This window comes from Petaurus breviceps, unplaced genomic scaffold (genome assembly GCF_028583685.1).
Source record: "Petaurus breviceps papuanus isolate PSGF00001 unplaced genomic scaffold, PetGlider_PUasm1.0 182, whole genome shotgun sequence".
NCBI lineage: Eukaryota > Metazoa > Chordata > Mammalia > Diprotodontia > Petauridae > Petaurus > Petaurus breviceps.
Genome location: NW_027185786.1, coordinates 2,299,090 through 2,322,132, shown reverse-complemented (window position 1 = coordinate 2,322,132; position 23,043 = coordinate 2,299,090). Strand labels below are relative to the sequence as shown.

General features: G+C 42.0%; 2 protein-coding genes across 2 annotated transcripts in view; both read right to left on the bottom strand.

The window, feature by feature from the left end:
- The window catches only part of ADGRG1 (adhesion G protein-coupled receptor G1), a 171,991-nt gene that overhangs the window by 85,033 nt on the left and 63,915 nt on the right, over window positions 1-23,043 (bottom strand). The window lies entirely within an intron of this gene.
- Window positions 3,453-23,043, bottom strand: part of ADGRG5 (adhesion G protein-coupled receptor G5) — a 40,060-nt gene continuing 20,469 nt past the window's right edge. The window contains exon 12 of the mRNA XM_069087492.1: window positions 3,453-3,508. Coding sequence (XP_068943593.1) covers window positions 3,453-3,508 — 56 coding nt within the window. The remainder of the gene's footprint in view (window positions 3,509-23,043) is intronic.

Below are 23,043 nucleotides of genomic sequence, written 5' to 3'. Positions count from 1 at the left end.
GTGGTCCAGGACTTTAGGGAAGGCTCTGCCCACTTTCCATATGGGAAAACTCATTTCAACTCACTTTTAAGTACACAGCCTCTACCCTTGAGAGAATGGGGTTTCATCAATGCTTCAGTCTATCAGTAAATAAACATTTATTAAGCACCTATCACATCCCAGGCGTGGTGCTAAATGCTAAGTCCCTGCCCTCAGGAAGCTTACAATCTAACCAGCTATGCTGTTGTAACTGTGTTCTTGAAGAGGACTATAATGTCAGGAAGGTGATGCCATGACTTGCAAGGGAATTGGATTTCAGTGAGGGAGGGCTGTGCAAAGTCACCAGCCTCACTTTCTGCTCTGGAGCCTTCTGGGGCCAGCGGCCAGATAGAGGTCAGGATGACTAGAGATTCACTGAGGGCTGATTTCAGTTCTCTCCCTGGGCAATGCCAGGAGAGTCCCTCCCAGCCAGGGAGAACAATGGGAACTCACCTGCTTGGGGCTGCTACCCTCACCACTAGTTGATATTTGCACAGGAAATGCAAACTTGGTTTAATATTAACCACAGCCAAATAGATTTAGGGAGATCAGATTGTCTGGGGATGGTGGAAGGTGGAAAGATAAATAAAAAAAGATAAATGACAAAGAAAAATGATATCATATCTAAGGTGTCTGCCAGCCTTAAAGTTCCCTGGTTCTCTGAACTGGAGGTTAGCTGTCATTGTAGATCAACCTCTAGGTCCACTCTGGCTATGGGATTGGGGAATGGAGCTGGATGCTGGATGAAAACAGACTCCTAAACCCTTGTTTATGGTGCCTGAGTGTTAATATTTTGTTTCTAGAATCCTCCTGCCTTGGACCAGTGGGAGACCAAAGATGGGTAAGAGGTGGATGTTGGGGAGACAAGTAGAAGTAAGGGAGCCGTCGTTCTCTGGGGATGCAAATCTGGGCTGAGAAGAGCAGCTCTAAGGCTAGTCCTTAGAAAGAGAGGAAAATGAAGATGCAGGCCAAAGAGAGATAGCAATAGGAGAGCAGAAACAAGAGAATAGCAACAGTGGTACGGAGTAGGGAGAAGAATGTTGGGTGTAGCACCAGAATTGTTGCTTTCGGTCATGTCCAACTGTCTGTGATGCCATTTGCGGTTTTCTTGGCAAAGATACAGAGTGGTTTGCCATTTCCTTCTTCAACTCATATTATAGGCAAGGAAACTGAATAACTTAGGGTTAAGTGACTTGCCCAGGGTAACACAGCTAGGAAATGTCTGAGGCCAGATTTGAACTCAAGAAGTTGAATCTCCCTGACTTCAGGTACCACTCTCTACTATGGTGCCACCTGGCTGCCAAGCTCTATCAGAATATCTGGGCTCAAAACCCAGTCCTACTGTTGATGAAGCTATGAAACTGTATGCAAGTCATTTAATATCTCTGGATCTTTTTTCTTTAATCTGTAAAAAGAAGGGATTGAATGTGAATCAGAAGTTCTTAACCTTTTTGTATGTCATGGATTCCTTTGGCAATCTGTGGAAACCTGTGGGCCCCTTCTCAGAAGTGTGTTTTTAAATGTCTAAAATAAAACACATAGAAGTACCGAGGGAAAAAAAATTCTTGAAACATAGTTGTAATTTCTCTGATGAGGGTTAGGTATCATATACATACATATGTATGTGTGTGAATGTATAGGTAAATTCACACACATATATTCATATCTATAAACATATATGTATATGAAACCAAAAGTCAGTCCCCAATAGATAAGTGGTGTCGACATCTAGAAAAGGTTTGGTTAAAGGAGACAAGCCAATAGGGATACACAGTTACAGAGTTTATTCCCCAGATCTAGCAGAACTTGCACAAGGAGTGCAAGACTAAAGTCCTGACTGGCAAACAGAGGAATCATAAGACTTTTTATACATTTTTAGAGCCATCCCAATTCAGGATGACCATGTCACAAAGCTTTATGACTTCCATTGGTTACCAGAGTTCCTTGGTTGTAAATGCAAATTGAGAAGATCCAGAGCAGCCCCTGTTTACATTGTATGGTCTCAGGATGTAGTAAGTTCCAAGATAAGGGGAATCTCACCTCTGGTCTTTGAAATTGCTGACACAGGGAGAGGTATTTTTAAATCAATCAAAGCAGTTTGTTTGATTAATTCAAACTTTGTCCAAAATAAGATTTTTAATGATTATCAGTGGTTAAAGGATGTGAGTAAACAATTCTCAAAAGAATTGCAAACTATTAACAACCACATGAAAGAATGGTCTAAATCACTAATAATAAGAGACATATAAATCAAAACAACCCTGATAGTTTCATTTTATACCCTGAAAATTGTAAAACATGACAAAAGCTGGAAATAGTCAATGTCAGAGGGGTTTGGGGAAAGGTAGGAATAGTAGTCTATTGTTGGTGGAGATGTAAATTGGTACAGCCATTTTGGAAAGGAGTGTATCATCTAGGGAGTAGCTAAACAAATTGTGGAATATGTATATAATGGAAAATTCCTGTGCTCTAAGAAATGATAAATACAGAGAAGCTTGGAAAGATCTAAATGAACTAATTCAGAGGGAAATAAGCAGAGCTGGGAAAACACTATACATAATGACTAAAACAACACAAACAGAAAAAAACAAACACACAAAAAACAAAAAATGAATGTTACAAAATGATAAAGGACAAGCATGACTTGAAAAAAAAAAAGAGACGTGAGAAGACACCCCAGCTTACTCCTCCTAATGGTGTGAGGTATACAAGTCTTGTACATTGCACATGTTTTAGGACTTTTTCAATGTATTCATATGTCATACTGATTTTTTTTTGTTTTAAAAAATCTATTTGTGGCTCTTTGAGAGGAATAGGGGGAAGAATGCTGGAGGAAACTATGGCGATATTGAAAATGCATCAGTAAAAACTTATTTAAAAAAAGTATAAAACATAAAAAAAACATAGTTCACAGATCCTAAGTTAAGAACCCTTGAACTAAATAAATTCTAAGGTCCCTTCCAACTCTGAATCTGTGATCCCATGATTTATAGGCACCTTTCCATTTCTGATTCATAGAACCAGACCCCTGTCCAACCTTGCAAATGAGGAAGATTAGTCCAGAGATATTAGGTGATTTGTCCAGGGTCACTGAGGTAGTAAGTACCTACCTGGGCAGACTTGGGGTTCTCACCTGGACCTATGGAGAGTCAGATAGAAAAGCTTGTGGGCTGAGGAACTCCTGAATTCTGCTGAATGCAGTCCAGATAACCCCAGTGAGCAGGGCTAAGGAACCCTGGGCCAGAGCTAGGCACCTGGCTTTGGTGTACCCCATGAGCTTTATAGATTCACAAAGGAGACTGAACACCAGAGAATTCCTCCTGCCCCTGCAGGATCTTGACGTCTCTGGCAGTGAGCCTTCTCCTACCCATCCCCCACTCCTCCTGACTCTCTTTCAAGGTTAGAAAGCTCGAGAGCTATGCACCAGCCTGCAGCTAGCAGGCACCAGCTTGCTGGCTAAGTGGTTCCCTTCGACCTGCTGGGGCATATCCTGAGCCACAGGGGAGAGAGGCAGGAGCCAGCAACGTCACCCACATTCCTTCTGGTGAGCTCAGCCCCATCTCAGAGCCCATGGTAGGTTACACAGACCAGACTCCGTGCATTAATTATACTTTTATTAAAAAGCCTGTCTTTGAACCCTGGCGCAGGAGTCAGGAGAGCTGGGTGTTGGCCCTGGCTCCACTGCATTTGGGTATTGAAATGTTGCATTTGGATGGGTTGTTAAAGCCACAATAAAAATAAAATTTTAAAAAGGAATCATCAAAACATAGACATAGAGCTGGAAGGAACCAAAGAGACCATTTAGTCCAGTCCTTTCACTTTACAAATGAGGAAACTGAGACCCAGAGAGGTTAAGGGACAAGGTTATGAGTGTTTGATGCCCAGGTCCTCTAACTACAAGTCCATAACTCTTTTCTGAAGAAGACCTTAGGGATCTGTTAGTCTAACCTTCATTTGAGGAGAAAACTGAGTCCCACAGAGGGAAAACATTTTCTCAAGGTTACACAATGCTGATGACCAAGCAGGGACCTGAGTTCCTGGGCTCCCTGGCCCCTTGCTTTTTCTGCACCCAGGGCAATCAACTAACTTCGTTTCTCTGACCTCATCCCCTCCTCTGTGAGATGGGGTGAGGCAAGAAATAAAGGAATACAAATCCCTGCTCTGCCTCCCTCACAGGGCTATGAGGTGCCCCTGCAAAGATAATGTCCAGGAAAGGGCTTTGTGGTAGAAATGTCCCTGAGATACCAATGTAATGATTATCACCCCAAGGGATGTTTCATTTTTAGGTCTCTGAATCCCCATCACCTAATACAACGCCTCACACATAATTAGCATTTAATAAGTGCCTGTTGATCAACGGTAATTCTTTATGCTTTTCAAGGATCTCACATAAATGGTCAGCAGGTCAACAAGCACTTATTAAAAGGCTCAGCACATCCCAGGAACCCAGCTAAGTGCTGAAGTTACAAAGTGAAGCAAAAGTTTCATTCCTGCCCTCGAGGAACTTTTGGTCTAATGGAAGAGACAACCTGCAAATAATTAGGTAGGAACAAAATATACAGGGTATTCACAAAGTTCTAGTGAGATTTTCTACCTCAGAGACTCTGATAGGTTAAACCAGAGGCGGGGAACCTTTGACCTCGAGGCCACATGTGGCCTTCTAGGTCCTCAAGTGCAGCCCTTTGACTGGATCCAAACTTCACAGAACAAATTCACTTAATAAAAGGATTTTTTTATCTAAAATTTGGACTGTCAAAGGGCCACACTTGAGGACCTAGAAAGCCACATGTGGCATCAATGCTGAAGGTTCCCCATCTGTGGGTTAAACTATTAAAGTTTAAAACCACACAGAGACTTTGGGGACACCCTGTATCTAGGGTCAATGGAAGGTAATTTCAGAAAGAAGGGGTGGGGCAGTCAGAACAGAGGTCCCAGGAAAGGTCTCTTAAAGAAGGTGAGAGTTCAGCTGAGTCTTGAAGGAGGAGGAGGTGAGGAGGAAGAGAATTCTAGGTATAGGAGGCAGCCAGTGAAAAGTTGATGGAGTGCTGTGTTGGAGGAACAGCAAATAGGTTAGTATCACTGGATGTCAGAGCATGTGGAGAGGAGTGAGGAATTAAAAAAAGATTAAAAAGATAGGCGGGGATTGGGTTTGGAAGGGCTTGAAATGCCAGAGAGGGAATTTCTAATTTGATCCTGGAGTGATAGGGAGACACTGGAGTTTATTGAGTGAGGGTAGTAACAGTCTCTTCATCCATGAAACGAAGATGCAGATGAGCTCCAAGATCTCCCCCCTTCCTGCACACACACCTCTTTCTAGCTCTCAGTCTGTAATTACCTGAGATCATGCAGTGAGTCAGCACCAGAATCCCGGGAGGGTGGCAATCTCTCCCTTGCAGACTTGAGGTTTTTCCCACCTCCCTGTGCTGTCTTTCCAGTTCACAAACACAACAATATTTTTGTTGTCCTGCCCCATGTAGTAACCGTTCTCTCATGAGATGCTCCCATATCACCAGTCTCAGTCAAAGGCTTTTTTGGCTCAGATCTGAACAGGGTGAGTCATAACTTCCTGGGTATTTTTGGCAGAGAAAATAAAATGCTACAAACTCCATTGTGGTAGCTTAGATTTACTATCCATAAAAGAGGAAATGCAAAGCCAGAGCCATGATGCTGCCTTCTAAAGGTAGAGGTCGTTGAGAGTGAATGACTCACATCCCTTTCCCCTGACACACACACAATACACACACACTTATACACACACACTCATACATACACACACACATGTTCTCAAGGAAGCTCAATCTGCTTCTACCATTCTGGGAGTTTGACAAATTCAGTTCAATTTAGCCTGTATTTATTAAACTCCTACTAATGTGCAAGACATTCAAAGATGAAGTGGGAAATGGTCCCTCTTTCTAGAGCATACTTGTTATACTACACTATACTGTACTGTACTATATTGATATATTATATCATATCATATTATATTATATTATAACAAGGCTATTGCAATAGTTAAGGCCACATGAGAAGAGAAACCAAATGAAGGTGGTGGCTTTGGATGTGAATGGAGAGAAGGGGTCAGATACAAGAGAGATTGTGGAGGTTATGAGACCTGGCAATAGATTGGATTAGAAGAAACCATTTTGTTCGCTTATTTTTAAAACCGTGTGAGAAGAATCTATTCTCCAGCAGTGACTGAGTATCTCTGTGGATGTCTCTTTCCTTATCCCTGTAGTTTCTGCCTACTCCTATGTTCACTTTGTGCTGTCTGTCATGGCATCTGACCATGACCTTTTCCCCCACTAATGCCCTCCTATGATGCCTCATTGTGGTGGGGGGGGGGATGAGGGAATCATGGATTCTCAAAGACAATAAAGTATTTTCTAATTTCTCTGGCTGACTCCATACCTTGCTCATTTTTCCCTTTCCTTAACCTGTCTCATATTGACTAGATGATGCATCATCTATCTGCAGAAGAATGGAAGTTGTTTAATGTCAGGAACTGTACCATTTTCCACGTTGAATCCCTAGTACCTTGTACATAGTAAGCTCTTAATCAATGACCACCGAATTGAATTGAATTCTATATTGAATAGAATTGAAGCTCTGGCAGGTCCTACCAAGCTGGAGTATTCCAGACTGTGTAGCTTCTCTGATTTCTGTTTGTCCAAATAAGTGGGTTAGGTTTGCTATACACCCTTGGTTGCGGTATTTCATGTAAACAGCTTTTGGTGGGAAGGAGCTAAGCTCATGAGTATAAGCCAAGGTCGACCTTCCCCCTTAAGAAAGACCAGAAAAGCAGCTATCTCTCTGAATCAGACTCATCTCCCAGACTACCAATATTTGATGGGGCAGATAGATAGCATTCTATCCTGATACTCAGGGGTATGCTGGAGCAAGTTTGTACAGGCTCAGGAGAGGCAATTATTAAATTTTCAGTGTGAACAATTACACTCTGGAAATGGACCAGCACTACAAATCAGAACTTGTTCTATTATTCTGTTGATTGTCCAGACTTATGAAAGTTATGGAGAAAACTTTAATAAGGCATATTACATGTAAAAATATGTCATGCATTTCTGGAGAGCTGATTGTTAAACATTTACAAGTATACTCATGTTAATATTCTTCTTGGAGATGAGAGGAGCAAACTCACAACCACAGCCCTTCTCCTTCTCCCCTTAATACAGAAATCACAATCTGCCTTGGAAAGGAGTGAACTAGATGCCAGAGATATCCACATGCCATCTGAGAGACACATCTATCCATTCAGACAACCCATTTGGCCACACGTTATCTTACACGTTATTTGAGGACCAAAAATTTACTTAGATGAATTTGGAGAGACTCATTACTAGGTTGTTCCCAGTGTGATAAATTTTTTTGGCAGTATCAGCCCTCAAAGACCATCTGCTCCATAGAAAAGTAGAGAATCTGCATTGGCAGAGACAATAGCCACACTAATGAAATTAAATTGCTGTTTGGTCATATTTGACTGTTCTTGATCCCATTTGGGGTTTTCTTGGCAAAAGTGGTTTGCCATTTCCTTCTCCAGTTCTTTTTACAGATGTGGAAACTGAGGCAAATGGGGTTAAAAGGCTTGCCTAGGATCACACAGCTAGTGTGACACAATCCAGTCTGGGACTGGATTTGAACTCAGGTCTTCCTGACGCCAACAAAATAACATATCCTTGAATTGCTGAAGTACATTCATTTTGGTTCTGACCAGTTTCGTTTTCCTGGATAGACACATGTCTTCCAGGAGAAATTCTATCTATGCTTCAAGACCCAAGTCAAAAACCACCTCTTCCATGAAGCCTCCTTTGATATCTCTCAGTCAAAAAAGCTCTCAACTCTTTCACTTTACAGATGAGGAAACTGCCCCCATCCCTATCTCCTCAATCACTTTGTACCCCTCAAATAGCCCTCATCATATTCTGCCTTATGCTATCATTAGGACCCCGCTGGACTCCCTGAGGAGGGTCAGTTTATCCCTGAACACAGAATCATTAATTTGGAACTGGCAGGGATCTTAGAAGTCTTCTAATACAACCTCTTTTATCAATGATAAAAAAAGAGGTTATGGTTTTTCCAGGGACCCACAGGTAGCAAGTGGCATTAAACCAGATTTAAACCAGGGTCCTCTAATGCTAAGACCAGTATTCCTTTTACCCCTCTTGGCCGCCATGACTGTTAAGTCTATTTGCGGTTTTAATAGGTCAAAAGATAAAAGAGTCTTGAAACTAAAGGTTGGAAATTGACTAAGGACTGTGACAACATCAGCTCAGAGGGATGACATAAGGACCAGAGGAAACCCAAAGCCTCAGTGTCTTCACATTTCAGAGAAAAGTAGTGCCTCCTTCCCCTCCCACCATGAGAAACAGCTCTCACTTGGTTCCTGCAGCAGCGGGGACAGAACGCAAGGGCTCTTCCTGTTTCTGATCTCAGCATCTCAACACAGAGTAGCTGAGTGGAAAGAAGACTGTACTTGGCATCAGACGCCCTGGGGTGGAGTACCAGCTCTGCCACTCACAGGGCATACCAACTTACCCATCTGAGCCTCAGTTTCCCCATCTATAGAGTGGGCCAAATACTTCTATTATAAACTCTTAGAAGTGACAGGGAAAGGGCAATAATAACAATATTACCGGGGGAACTGGAAGAGACTGGGGAGCTTCCCCCACTCCCTCGGGCAAACAGGGAATACATTTCTTAAAAAAAAATAATATTTGTGTTTTCTTATTTACATGGCAAGCATGTCCCTCTGACTCTTCTCCCTTCCCTGAACGGAACCCTCCCCCTTTGTCACCAAGAAGACCAGTTATGGTACAGATGCCATTTAGCAAAACACATGATCACACCGTCCATGTCTTATATAGACCTGAGTTCTATACATCTCTGCTAAGAGGAGGGAGGCATGGGAATCAATCTTCATGACTCAGAGAAGGAGGACATATTTCTCTTGCTCTCTCTAGCCCCACTTCTCTCTCTTCCACCTGGCAGATCCTCCTTGACTATTCATGACCCGATCTCCCTTTCAAAGCCAGGTTTCTCTTAAAAATCTTTCAGGATGAAGAGTCACTTGGGTTTAAGACAAGTCTCTTTCCCTGTTCCCAATCCCATTCCTAGTTATTCAAAGTATCTACTACAGTCTGCAGGAGTTCCCCTTATATTTTGGGAGGCAGATCAAAAGTATTATTATACCCATTTTGCAGATAAGAAAACAGGGTTATGTGCAAGGATTGTAATTTTCATTTCATAGATGGGAAAACTGAGACCCAAAAAGGTTAATCGGCATCCCCACAGTCAGTGTTAGAGTCAAATTGAGGAAGCATGATGTAGTGAGTGAGTAGACTAGAGCAGAAAGATCAAAGCCTGCCTCAGGTGCCTACTACTTGTATGACCCTGGCTAAGTCCCTTACCCTCTCTGGGCCCCATTTTCCTCATTTACAAAATAAGGAGGCTGGACTAGCTGACTTTCAAGGTCCTTTCTAGCCCTGATTCTATGGACTATGGTCTGGAATTGAGTCTTTCTGACTATGACCCCTATGCTTTCTTCATGACATTAAATGTTCCCTAATATGGGGAATCTAAACATTTCCCTCTTGATCTGGGAAGGGGAACCGGATGGGCATCAAGGGAGTTGGTCCATTCATTCATTCATTCAACATTCATTTATCAAGGCCTGCCACTTTTCAATCTCTGTGCTGGAGATATAGAAACAAAAACAAATCTTTGACCTCATTTTTTGAGGGGGAAACAACATGAATACATATAAGTAAATATAAAAACTACAGGAAGTAAATACAAAATAATTTGTGGGAGGGCTTTAGCAATCAGAGAAGGCTTTGTGTAGGAGGAGATGGCCCTTGGACTAATCATCAAAGGCATCTGGGGATTCCACTAGGGGATGGTGGAGCCTTAGCTCTCCTTTTCAGAGGGCAGTCTTTGAACATCAGGGGTTTCCCCTGAGTTTTCAAAGCTAATATATAAACAATGCCAGGATTAGAATGCCACCCAGGATGTATTCTCTTTCCTATGTAGTTCACCTTTCACCCTGCTCTGTTAGCTATAGGAAAATTAATGAAGGAAAAGACATTCCTTAAGGACCTACTATGTGCCAAGCACTAGGTTAAGTGCTAAGACTTAAATACAAAATTGAGACAACCAAGGAGCCCACAATCCCCGTGTTGACTGTGCTTCTGATTCTAGAGGCCTTTGCCACCATGATTCTGTTACCTTCTTATGCTAGAAAATCCTTCAACTCTTGAGGCCTTCCCAGCCTGGAATATCCTTCTACCATGTAGGGTCTGCTTGTCCCATTAGTGAGTTTCTTTCAGGGCCTCCATTTTGGGGAGTCATGCTTCATTCCTCTGGGTAGCTAGGAGACCCAAATCAATCAATCAGCATTCATTAAGTGTTCACTGTGTTCCAGGCACTGTGCTAAACACTAGGGATACAGAATGAGGCAAAATGCCTAAGAGCACTGAGCATGGAGTCAGGAGGATCTGTATTCAAATCTGTGTGACCCGTGGGTAAGTCACTTAAACTCTGTGTGCCTCAATTTCCTCATTAATTATAATAATAATAAATATAATATACCATTGATAATGTGATATGATTATAATTACAATATACTACTGATAATATATTATAGTTATAACAATGAATATAATATACTATTGATAATATATTATTCTAAATATAATCTTGTTATTATTATATAGAGATAACAAAAGCACGAACTTCTCAGGATTATTGGGAGAGTCAACTGACACAATATTCTTACGGCACTTAGCACAGCGCCTAGCACATAGTAGGCTCTTAATAAGATTCCCTTATTAATATTCCCTTCCCCTTCCCTAGTTGTGCTTCTAATTCTATGGGCCACACCCTCACACAGGAACCTCCCTGACCTCCTCACCCCCTGTAGCTTTTCTGTATTGTTTTGCTATTAGAATGTAAGCTCTTGAAAGGAAGGGAATAGCTTTCTTTTTGCTTGGATTTTCACCTCCAGCACTTACCACAGTGTCTAACACACAGTAGGCACTTAATAAACGCTCGTTGCCTGCCTACCTAATAAGGACAGACAATATATATAGGGAAGTAGTGGCCAGAGAGGGGCATTTTGTTTTGGGGAACCACTGAGGTAGCAAGAAGGGTCAGAGAGGAATTGATTGATACATTTTTTTTTTCATCGCTAGTAGCATTGGGATTGTTGATTTGTTTATGGTTCCCAGAGGAAGAGCTGGGTAAAGTCCCCAAGAGTATGGTCTCTGGAGGTACAACGGTCCTTTTGCAGGAGGGTGAATGGCCGGAACTTGGCCAATGTAGAATGACACCAACCTCATCTTCACTCTAGCCCTGCTACTCCTTCCTATTTCCCCTACATTAGGGTTGGACATCCCTTCCCTTAAACAATTGCCTATCAGATAAGGTAATCCAATTGTTCCCTCCTCTGCCTTCCTTGGTACCAGTATAAATAAATCAAAATCTCTCCATTGGGACCCAGTGTCTCTGAAGCTCATAAAATATGTAAGCCCTCAGGTCCTGCCTTCCTGGAATACTCTCTATCACCTTGGGGGTACAAGAAAAAGGAAGTTTTGACTATTTTCTTAAGATTCCACTCTAGGCAGAGCCCGGCTGGACATTCATTTATACAACAAGCCCCCAGAACTCACATTTAATGGACCCTTAAAGCTTCATTCGTCCTTGCCTTTCCAACCCCCCCTTGAGATGGCAAAAACAAAGGTTCTCAATCCTCATTTTATAGAGGGGAAAGCTGAGCTTCAGAGAAATCCAGTGACTTAGATGGGCCCAGCTAGCCTCAAGTGACCTAGGCAATCCTAGCCTCTCCTGGGATTTTTTGCTCCTTATTTTCTTCTTCAGTTATAAAATTAGGACCACATCCCCTGTTTCTTATAGACTGGGAGGGATGTAGTCTCTGTAATAACACTGACTTTGGAGTCAGAGGACTTGGGTTCAAATTCTACCTCTTGCTTTCTGCCTCTGTAATGTGGAGCAAATCACTTACATTTTCTGGCCTCAGTTTCTTCATCTGTAAAATGAGAGTAGACAAAAAAGAAAGGCCTCTCAGGTCCTTTCAAGCTTTAAAGAACGAATCCTATGCAAATTAGGACACACCTACTTTCTTGTGGTTCAATCCTGTTATCAGACCCTTCCTGACCCCATTTGGTATTTATTTTGAAAGATACTGGAGTGGTTTGCCACTTACTTCTCTAGTTCCTTTTATAGATAAAGAAACTGAGGCAAACAGGGTTAAGTGACTTGCCCAAGGTCACACAGCTAGTAAATGTCTGAGGCCAGATTTGAATGCAGATCTTCCTGACTCTAGGACTGGCACTCCATGCACTGAGTCACCCAGCTGCCTCAGTTTGTCCCTAGTTTGCTACTGCTTAACTTGCCACAGACCAGTTGCTTAATCCTTCAGGCTTCAGTTTGCTCAATTCTAAAATGGGGGAGGTTGGACTAAGGGACCTCAAATGTTCCTTCCAGCTCACATGTATGATCTCCTAATGACTCCATTGGGAGAAGCCCCTGTTAGATGAATAAACAAGGTCCTAGTGTCAGGATCGAATCCACTCCTTACCTGGCATCCCAGGAGAGGCTCCTTTCAGGCATATGTTGTTGTATTGTTTAGTTGTTCAATTTTTTTCTGACTCTCCATGACTCCTTTATGTTTTTTTTGTTTTGTTTTGTTTTTTTTGGCAAAAATACTGGAGTGATTTGCCATTTCCTTTTCTAATGGTGTAAGGCAGACAAAAGTTAAGTGACTTACCCAGGATCACACAGCTAGTAAGTATCTGAGGCTGGATTTGAGCTCAGGTCTTCCTGACTTCAGGCTCAACTCTCCATCCACTGAGCTACCTAGCCATCAGCCATTAGAAAATGCTTGATAGGGCTAGGTGAGCCTGAGAAGTGCTTAGTAATAAGAGCCCAGGGTCACAGGGGTAGGAAGGACTTACTGCTCTGATGGGACCACATAGCAAAAAGATGTCAGGGGAATGGGAGAGCTGAAATGAGTCTCTAAGAGCCAGTTGGCTAGCAAGTGTCAAAAGTGGTATTTGAGCCCACATCCTTCTGAGTCCAACCCAAACCTCTGATCATTAAGTTCAAAATCATTCAAAGGAAAGAATGTTAACAAATTGGGGATCAGGAGAGGCTTCACAGAGAAGGTAGCACCATTTTGGACTGGATGCCCTATTGGCATCTCAGCATATACCACCCAAAGCCCCAACCTCATTCTCTTCCCCCTCCACACAAACCCTCCTCTGTTCTAGGCTTTCCTATTACCGTTGAGGGCACCACCATCCTCCTAGTGTCTCTGGTTTGCAGCCTTAGTGCCATCCTCAACCTCACTCTTTCCCTTACCTCAAATAGCCAGTCAGTTGCCAAATCTGGTTTCTTTCTTCACATCTCTCAGTTGAGAGCCCTTCTCTCCAATTACTCAAGCACTCCAGTCCAGGTTCTCATCACCTCTTACCTAGATGAGGAAGGCAGTAGCCTCTCAGCCACCTGGCCAAAGAGAGTTTCCTAAAGATCAAATCTGATCATGTCATACCCTATTCAAGAACCCCCCAGTCCCCCAACTTGGCATCGAAAGCTCTTCCCAACCTGACCCCTTCCTGGGTATCCATTACTCCCCTCCATGTTCCCTATTAGTCCAGGCATTCTGGACTCTTGGCTGTTCCTCACACTCAATGCTCCATTTCCCATCTCCAGCTTCCTCGGTGGCTGTCTCCTCTCCCTATGTACTCTCTTTCCTCCCTTTTGACTCTTAGAATTGCCAGCTTCCTTCAAGACTCAGCTTAGACGTTACCTCCTTCTGTAGGAGGGCTTTTCTTGCCCCTTTCTCCAATTCCTAGAGCCTTCCCCATTTGGCTGCCTACTTTCTACTCTCTACATCCCCTGTGGTACCCCCATGGGTACATGTTACTGCCCCCATTAGAATGTCAACTCCTTAAAGGTAGGCACGAATTGTTACTCATTTTTCTATGTATGACCAGTACTTAGCCCAGTGCCCAATACAAAATCAGCCCTTAGTAAAAGCTTGTTAACTTATTATTTGAGTGATTTGCATAAAAATCTCCTGGGTCGGTCTTGCACAACCTTCCTACCTTCAATTCACAGAAAGCCAAGCTTCCTGGCTCGTCTGACACCTCCTACATGAAGCCTGCCCTGATTCCCCCACCTAGTCACCCCTCATTACTAGTACGGTTTCTCTTGAAATGACTTTACATTACTCCCTATGGTATTTGTATAAATTCCATGTTTACTTATTGGCAATATGTTGCAAACTCTTCCTTTCCCCCAGTAGAATTGATGGAGTTTTTTAAGGCAATAGTGTCTCACTTTTGTCTTTGCACCCTCCTGCCTGTCACAGTGCATGGCACATGGTGAAGACATAATGTCCAATTGAACCTCATTGAGCAGCTCCTCCCAGTTCCCAGAGCCCCCTGATGGGGAGGAAGCTGTGACCCCATTTAACAGTGGAGAAAAATTACCATGTAAGAACAGAGGCAAAACGGAATGATCCCCACCACCTACCCAACCACAAGCCTCACTGAGAGTGGGGCAAGAGAAGCCATCATCTCAGAAGCAAGTTGGGTTCCTTCCAAGGACCTACATGCATGGTACCAGGAAGCCAATCTGCCTGTGCAACTTGCAGGGGCCATTACAAAGGCACCCACCCTCACCCTCTGAAGCTAAAAATAAACAATATAGATATTAATAGAACACTTAAAAGTGGGCTTCACCTGCCTCATGTCTGTTGATCTTCCCACCAGCCCTGTGAGGTTGAGAAAAAAAAAAAAAACACCTTTCCACCCTCGCACCTCAATGCAGATGCGTGAAGAAGTTGGGCAGCATTTGCTCCACTCAGCCACTCTCTGTCTTTGATTCCTCTCACCCCCCATTGCTTTGCGCATTTCCCCTCAGATCAGAGACTGATGAGGAATGAGCAACCTGAAAGCTTAAGTTTCAACAAGCAAAGGCATCTTTCTGAAAGTGCTTCCTTGTGCAAATTAGAAGGAAGAGAGGATCCTAGCTTTAGAACTGGGAAGGCACCTTGGAGGTCATCAAAGGCCAACCCCCTCATTTTACAAATGGGGAAACTGAGACCCAGAAAAGTTACTTGATCTGCTCAGGGTTAGCCAAAGTGGACTTCTTCTATAAATGCAGTATCTGTTGGAGTCATGGAGGGTTTCATCTCTGACAAGGGTCAGTAAATACCCTTTGTTGAGTTCACAGAATAAAGTCTTGATTGGCAAATATTGTGCCAACATCCCAATCCAGTGTGGAATTCACTGTCCAGGTCCTTGCCCATAAAACTGTGGTCCCTGAATCTCAGAGGAACCTTCCAAGGACCCCAGGGAAGTCAGGGCAGGACAACTAGAATGTTTCAGGTCTGGATCATGGGAAAGGAAAATGTGTGTGTATATGTGTAATATGTGTGTGTGTGTGTGTGTAGTGAGTTAGTCAATAAACATTTATTAGACTCCTACTATATGTCAGGCATTGTACTAAGTGCTAGGAATACAAGGAAAGGCAAAAGATAGCCTCTGCTTTCAAGGAGCTCACAGTCTAATGGGGAAGACAAAAATCATGGACAAATAAATTACAGATAGGATAAACTGGAAAGAAATCATTGGAGGAAGGAGAAAGGGGGAAATGATGAGGCCTCTAGATGCTATAGTGAGATTTGTTTAATTGGCTCTTGGTTTGCTCGGTCAATCAACAAGCATTTATTAGGTGCTTATTGCATACCAAGCCCTCTTAGGTCTTGCTATCAGCTTAGGTGTTCCCTTCTGTCAGGGACCCGGAATTCCTAGCTCCTCTCTCCCCTGACCCCCAGAAATGGACATGAGTAGGAGTTTCTCTTTTGGTCCAGGTTCGTGGAAGTCCTGGGGGAAGAGCAAGGAGGATTCAGCCAAATAACATTAGCAGCTTCCTGGATGCCTGGTCAAGGGTTTCATGTCAGCGTCTTACTGGAAATGTGGCCAGACCAAGAGGGTTGTCCAAGTGTGGGAAACTTCTGGTTTCCTTCAGAGCTAAGTGAGGATGAGAGCATAAGAGGGAAGGGAGCGGGAATATGGCCCAAGGTGCAGTTTGGGGATGAAAAATTGAGACTCCTGACCACTCTCTCCTCCCCTAGATGGACAAGGAAGATTATAGGAAGCAGAGAAGCCCTTCCTGTAGACCCTTTGCCCCCAAGTTAGAAACCAATCATCCTGAGCCCTGGTCACCTTGTCTGATGCCTGGCCTCCTCAGATCAGCACAGTCAAACCCTGGGAAATTTTCTGAAATATCTCCCACCAGGTGGTGCCTCACCAGATGTCCCACCTGGGAAAAGGTGCTTGTTGGGTTTTTGCATTATTAGGGCAGATTTTTCAACTGCACCATTTTCTCTTTTACCTCTCCTCACTTAAGCACCATAGCTGTGAAACTGAGGCCAGGAAAAGTTATGTGATCTGCTCAGGGTTAGCCAAAATGGCATCTGTTGGAGCCATGGTCTCAGTTTCCTCATTTGTAAAATGAGGGAGTTGGCCTTTGATGACCTCCATAGCTGTGAAACCCAGGAAAAGCTTATCAGGAGCAATAGCCAATACACAGTTGGGGATGAGAGGGACCAGATGAGATTCCTTAGTATTTACAGTGAAGATATTCCTCAAGTGGTAGGATTGAAGTAGACTTCACACTAGAGACAACCAGAAGGGCTGGGAACTAGAGAGCTGGACCTGGAATCAGGAAAATCCGAGTTCAGATCCTGTCCCAGACACTTATTAGCTGTGTGACCCAGTCAAGTCATTTGATCTTTTGTACCTCAGTTTCCACATCTGTAAAATAAAGGAGTTGGACTCAATGGCCTGTAAGGTCCTTTCAAGCTCTAAATCTGTGACTCTGAGATTTTTCTATCTGACAGATAAGGAAACTGAGGCCCATGGCTATGAAAAACCTTGCCCAAGATCACCCAGCAAGGTTATCGGCAAAATATTGCAAATCAAACAAACTCAAGTGCGATGTGTAGCACGCATAGCCCCTCTGTTGCTAAGATAAAAAACTATTTTTGGAATTGAGGGTTATTCTTGATGTTTTGAGGAAATATCAGCAGCTAGTTTCCATTAGTCAGCGTCTGTGCTATTGAGGTTTTGGGGCTGTGTGCTTGTTCTAGGAGTGGATCTGGGACTGGAGGAGGAGGTACTAGGGTTAGTGAGAAAGCCTCAGCTGCAGCTCCCACATCTACGATGATACCCACAGATAGAGTTCGAAAAAGAGGAAGATTTGCCACCAAAGCTCAAGTTCAAGTTGTCTTTCTCCAAGTACAGTTATCTTTCCACTCTACCCCTAACCCCAATTCATTAGCTTTGCATCTCTCTGGTGATCTTGCTAGATTCCTAGGAAAATACTACAAGAGATCACTAAAGAAATGGCATGATGGAGTCAGGAGGACCTGGAAGGTGTACATCCAGCCTCAGACACTTGACACACTTACTAGCTGTGTGACCTTAGGCAAGTCACTTAACCCCAATTGCCCTGCCTTCCCCCCTCCAAAAAAGAAAAAGAAAAAAAAAGAAATAGACAGTCAACACCTAGAAAAGGAAATAGTGATTACATTGCTTCATCAAGAACAGATTAAGCTTATTACCATATTAAGCCAACAGATAATGGACCCAATGGCATATTGTATTTTCAATGCCTTTCAGTCAATTTCATGAGTGAGAAGTCATGATCTACTACAGAAAAAACATCAGTGATAGTCTGCCTGTTCCTTTATGCTTTTGTCAAGAATGCCCTCAATGCTTGCATAGACCATTTTCACAACTATTTTAAAATAGATGAGAATATGGCCACATGGTTCAGTACTTGTGATGTCTTTCCCCTTATATCATTTTTATTTTTGTAAAATTGGTATCTGTAATTTTTTTCCTCATTCTTTTGGAATTATCCCTTTTTGGAGATAGCTTGAAAATCAATTTCTGAGCACCTTTAAAATGGGGTCACCTCTGGCATACATAACTTCTGTTCACATTTGGTCAGGTCATTATTCTTCCAGACTTCATTCTCCCAATTGTCATTGCTATTTCTTGACATAGTACATTGGCTATAGCCAATGATAGAATTCAAATGCAGAAGCTGATTTTTTGTTGCCAGTGGAGACAGATCATTATGCAAACACAATGGGAGCTTTTTGGTTTCACAGTTTGCTGTCCTCCATCTAGGAATGCTCTCAAGCTAACTTAGCCTGCCAAAATCTCTGACACTTTGTTTTCACCTCAATTGTGTTATTTAATTTCATGCTACTTAGTCACAATCTTCTGTCATCCTCAGCAGGTTTCCACAAATGAGCTTGTTTTTGAAACCGATGCTTCCCTGGGAAACAATTTTTACATTCAGTATCTCTAATAAAGGCCTCATTGCTAAAACATTTAGAGAACTGAATTGAATCTATAAGAATACAAGTCATTCCCCAATGGATAAAGGGTCAAAGAATATGAACAGGCAGTTTTCAAAGGAAGAAATTAAAGTTATCTGTAGTCATATGAAAAAATGCTCTAAATCATTGATTAAAGAAAGGCAAATCAAAAAACTCTGAGGTACCATATCACACCTCAGATTGGCTAACATAACAAAACAGGAAAATAATAAATGTTGGAGAAGATATGGGAAAATTAAATGTTAATGCATTGTTGGTGGAGTTGTGAACTGAGTCAACCAACCATTCTGGAGAGCAATTTGGAACTATGCCCAAAGGGCTACAAAACTGTGTATACACTTTGATGCAGCAGGACCACTTCTAGGTCTATATCCCAAAGAGATCATAAAAACAAGAAAAGAACAACTCCGATGTACCACATCACACCTAACAGATTGATTAACATGACAAAACAGAAAATGATCAGTGTTGGAGAAGATGTGAGAAAACTGGGACACTAATTCATTGTTGGTGGAGCTGTGAGCTGATCCAACCATTCTGGAGATCAATTTGGAACTATAGCCAAAGGGCTATAAAAATATGTATACCCTTTGACCCAGCATTAATACTTCTAGGGCTATCTCCCAAAGAGATCCTGAAAATGGGGAAAGGACTGACATGTACAAAAATATTTATAGCAGCTCTTTTCATGGTGACCAAGAGCTGGAAATTAAGGCAATGCCCATCAGTTGGGGAATGACAACAAGTTGTGATATATGAATGTAATGGCATATTATTGGGCTATGAGAAATGATGAACAAGCAGACTTCAGAAAAACCTGGAAAGACTTATATGAACAGATGCTGAGTGAAGGGAGCAGAACCAGGAGAACATTGTGAACAGTAACAGTCACAGTATGCAAAGACTGATTTTGATAGACTTATCCCTCCTCAGCAAGGCAAGAACCTAAAAAAATCCCAAAGGACTCATGATGGAAAATGCCACTCACATCCAGAGAAAGAACTATGGAGTTGGAATGCAGAGCAAAGCAGACTATTTTCTTTTGTTGTTGTTTTTCTTTCTTATGGTTTCTCCCATTCATTATAATTCTTCTATACAACATAAATGAATGTTGAAAACTAAAAATTAATTAATTAATTGGGAGAAAAAATTAATAAATTGGGGGAAAATAAATTTTGGGGAAAAGTACCCACATGTACAATAATATTTATAACAGCTGTTTTTGTGGTGCCAAAGAAATGTAAATTGAGGGGATGTCCATCAACTGGGGAATGGCTGAACAATTTGTGGTATACGAATGTAATGGAATATTATGGTGCTATAAGAAATAATGAGCAGGAAGACTTCAGAAAAACCTGGAAAGACTTATATGAACTGATGCAAAGTGAACAGAACTATGAGATCATTGTACACAGTAACAGTCACATTGTGCAATGACTGATTTTGATAGACTCTTTTCAGCAATGCAAGGATCCAAGACGCCTCCAAAAAACTCATGATGGAAAATGCCATCCACATCCAGAGAAAGAACTTTGGAATCTGAATGCAGATGGAAGCACACTATTTGCTCTCCTTTTCTCTTGTTGTTTTATTTTGTTTCTTCTTTCTTATGGTTCTTCTCATGAGTTCAAATTCATCTTTACTTTGTGACTAGTGAAAAAATATGTTTAATATGAATGTAGAAGTAGAGCCTTATCAGATTGCATGGCGTCTTGGGGAGAGGGAAGGGAAGGAGGAGAAGAAAATTGAAAACTCAAAATCTTTTGAAGTGAATGTTGAAAACTAAAAATAAGTAAATTAATTATTTTTTTTAAAAGAAAGAAACTGGTGGTTCCCTGGATGACATTTTACTCCACTTGATAAAGAGATCAAATGCCAATTGACTTAGGCTCTTTTGACCTCTTCACTGTGGTAACTTTTTTTGGTTAAACATGGCTAAGAAATAGTGATAGAGACAATGTTTTCACATCTGTCTGACCCTTGGCTTCAAGTGGCCATCTTGTAGCAGGTTGGGTAGGAGCTGGGATACAGTATCTTCTCATCTTTATCTTTCTTCAGATTTGATATTGGCTTTAGCCTTTGCTTGAAAAGCAGGCCAAATGGTTTTATACACATGGGAGATTTGAAAGTAACTGCTCTATCCATAACCAGTTGTTTCTTGTCTAGTAAGACAGTTTCATTTGTGTAATGTGTGTATTTTGTCAAGTGCTCATCACAGAGAATGACTCCCAATTCTCTTTTCAAAGAAAATTCTTCCTGATAAATGGTTTCTCCCACCAGGTGGTGCTTCACCAGGTGTCCCACTTGGGAAAAAGTATAAGACTTCAAGCACCCTGAAAGTCTTGGACCATTTTCTTTTGTTGATACTGAACTGTCTTTTCCAAATTATTTTTCCCTTTACACTAATGTGCCAACTGAGTCACAGTGATGTAACTAAGTACCAGAGTACTTTTCATTTAATTTGGAAGGTCTTGTCATGTTGGTGGAGCTGTGAGCTTTGTTAAGAACGCCCTCAATGCTTGCATAGACCATTTTCACAACTATTTTAAATAGATGAGAATATGGTCTCGTCAAGTCAAAAGTCTTGTCATCATAGAATGTCTCTATTTCTTCATCCTCTGTGCCTGATATTGAAATAGGAGCCACAGTTATCTTCATGGTGGTCTACTTGTTCACATGCATAATGATCACCGAAAAGTGGCAGGCTGGATGAGATAATGTTTCCCATTGCCTATGAGTGTGTGGCAAAATACCTTTGTTTGCCTTGACAAGGAAATACTTGAGCCATTCTCCTATTTAACTATGATTTCTTGATTTCTGATATCATTTGTAGTGAAAATGTCAAATGTGGACATGGCTCATTTTTTCTAATAAATACAAAGTGTCCCAAAAATCTTATTGCAGTTGGGTCCTTCAGTAAGCTTAATTTTATAGCTTATAATGTTAAACTGCACTGAGATTTCTGGGACATCTTGTATATCAATCGATTCCCTGCTTATTGGGGAGTTCTTCCATTTAGAGAACCAACAGTGAAATTCACAGATCAGTTAAATTCAGAGTGAGTGATTCTTCTAACTCCTTTCTATTCCACCCTCACTTTCTTTATAATTGACCAATCACTTGATTATCTGATTTTTTGGGAAGGTATTCAGTCATCCCCAGAGGATAGTATGGAATAAGACAGATTTGAAATCTGCAGAAATATTGTCCCACTCACTTGTATCAGCAAACATTTGACTTTCGTGTTGTGGTCTCTGATGATTCAGAAGAAAACTATTTACTAGCCATGAGGTCCTGGCCAAAACATTTAAGCTCTCTTAACCTCAGTTTCCTCAGCTATAAAACTGACATAAAAATAGCATTATTTCACAAGATGGTTAGGATGATCAGAAGAGATAGGTGTACAGTACTTTGAAAACTTTAGGATGTAATATAAATGCTTATGAAACCTCTGTTTCTTCATCTGTAAATTGGGGATACTAATACCTCACCCAATGGTTGTGAAGAAAATGCTTTGTAAACTTTAAAGTTCTATCATTTATTTTTATCTCTTATTATCTGAGAGCTATAATTATTGCATTAGAAATTGGAGGAGCTGCTTCCCCTTTCCCCCCTCCCCCATTGCTCACTGCTGTTTTCTTTGTGCCTCTTTTCAGGGGGTAAAGATCCCAGTTCACCCACAATTTGGATAGCATGAACTGAACTGGGGGAAGAAGGACTTAATTTCCCACTCTCCCTTTTATCAAATATCTGAGAAATGGGCCTGCAAGTATTTGTTTCTGTTCCATGTCTTTTGTCCTTTCTGTCTCAGATGCCAGAGATGACTATCTGTGGGACCTGGAAATCCCAGCCGTGATCATCCCTGGAGCCAGATTTGTAGATGGGATGGTTCAGTCATCCATACTGCCATGGAAGCCCTAAGAAGCCAAGGTGCCTGGGGCTTGAGCCTGAGGGAGATTTTGGACTTGGGACTGGGACTGTGCGTCATAGGAACCGAGTTAAGCTAAGAACCTAATCCTCTTTCCCTCCTCAGGGACAGAGAAGGAAACGTAGCCCCAGACAGAATCAGCAGTGCTGAGCAGAAAGCAGAACAGCAGTGACACCTAGTGGTCATACCTGGGAACAAGGCATGTAAAGCACAGTTCCATCTCTCCTTCCCACCCCATCTCCAATAATGATAAATGATAACTAACATTTATATGTCTCTTTAAATCTTTCATAAGTTTATATGTGTGCATTACATGTGTATAATCTCTCATTTGGACCCTCTGTGAGGCAGATGATATTACTATCCCCATTTTACAGATGAGGAAACTAAAGCAGAGCGTGACTTTTTGAAATTTTTATATAGATGGATGGATGGATGGATGGATGGATGGGTGGAAGGGTGGATGGGTGGATGGGTGGGTGGATGGGTGGATGGATGGGTGGGTGGATGGGTGGGTGGATGGGTGGATGGATGGGTGGGTGGGTGGATGGGTGGGTGGATGGATGGATGGATGGGTGGGTGGATGGATGGATGGATGGATGGATGGATGGATGGGTGGATGGGTGGATGGGTGGGTGGATGG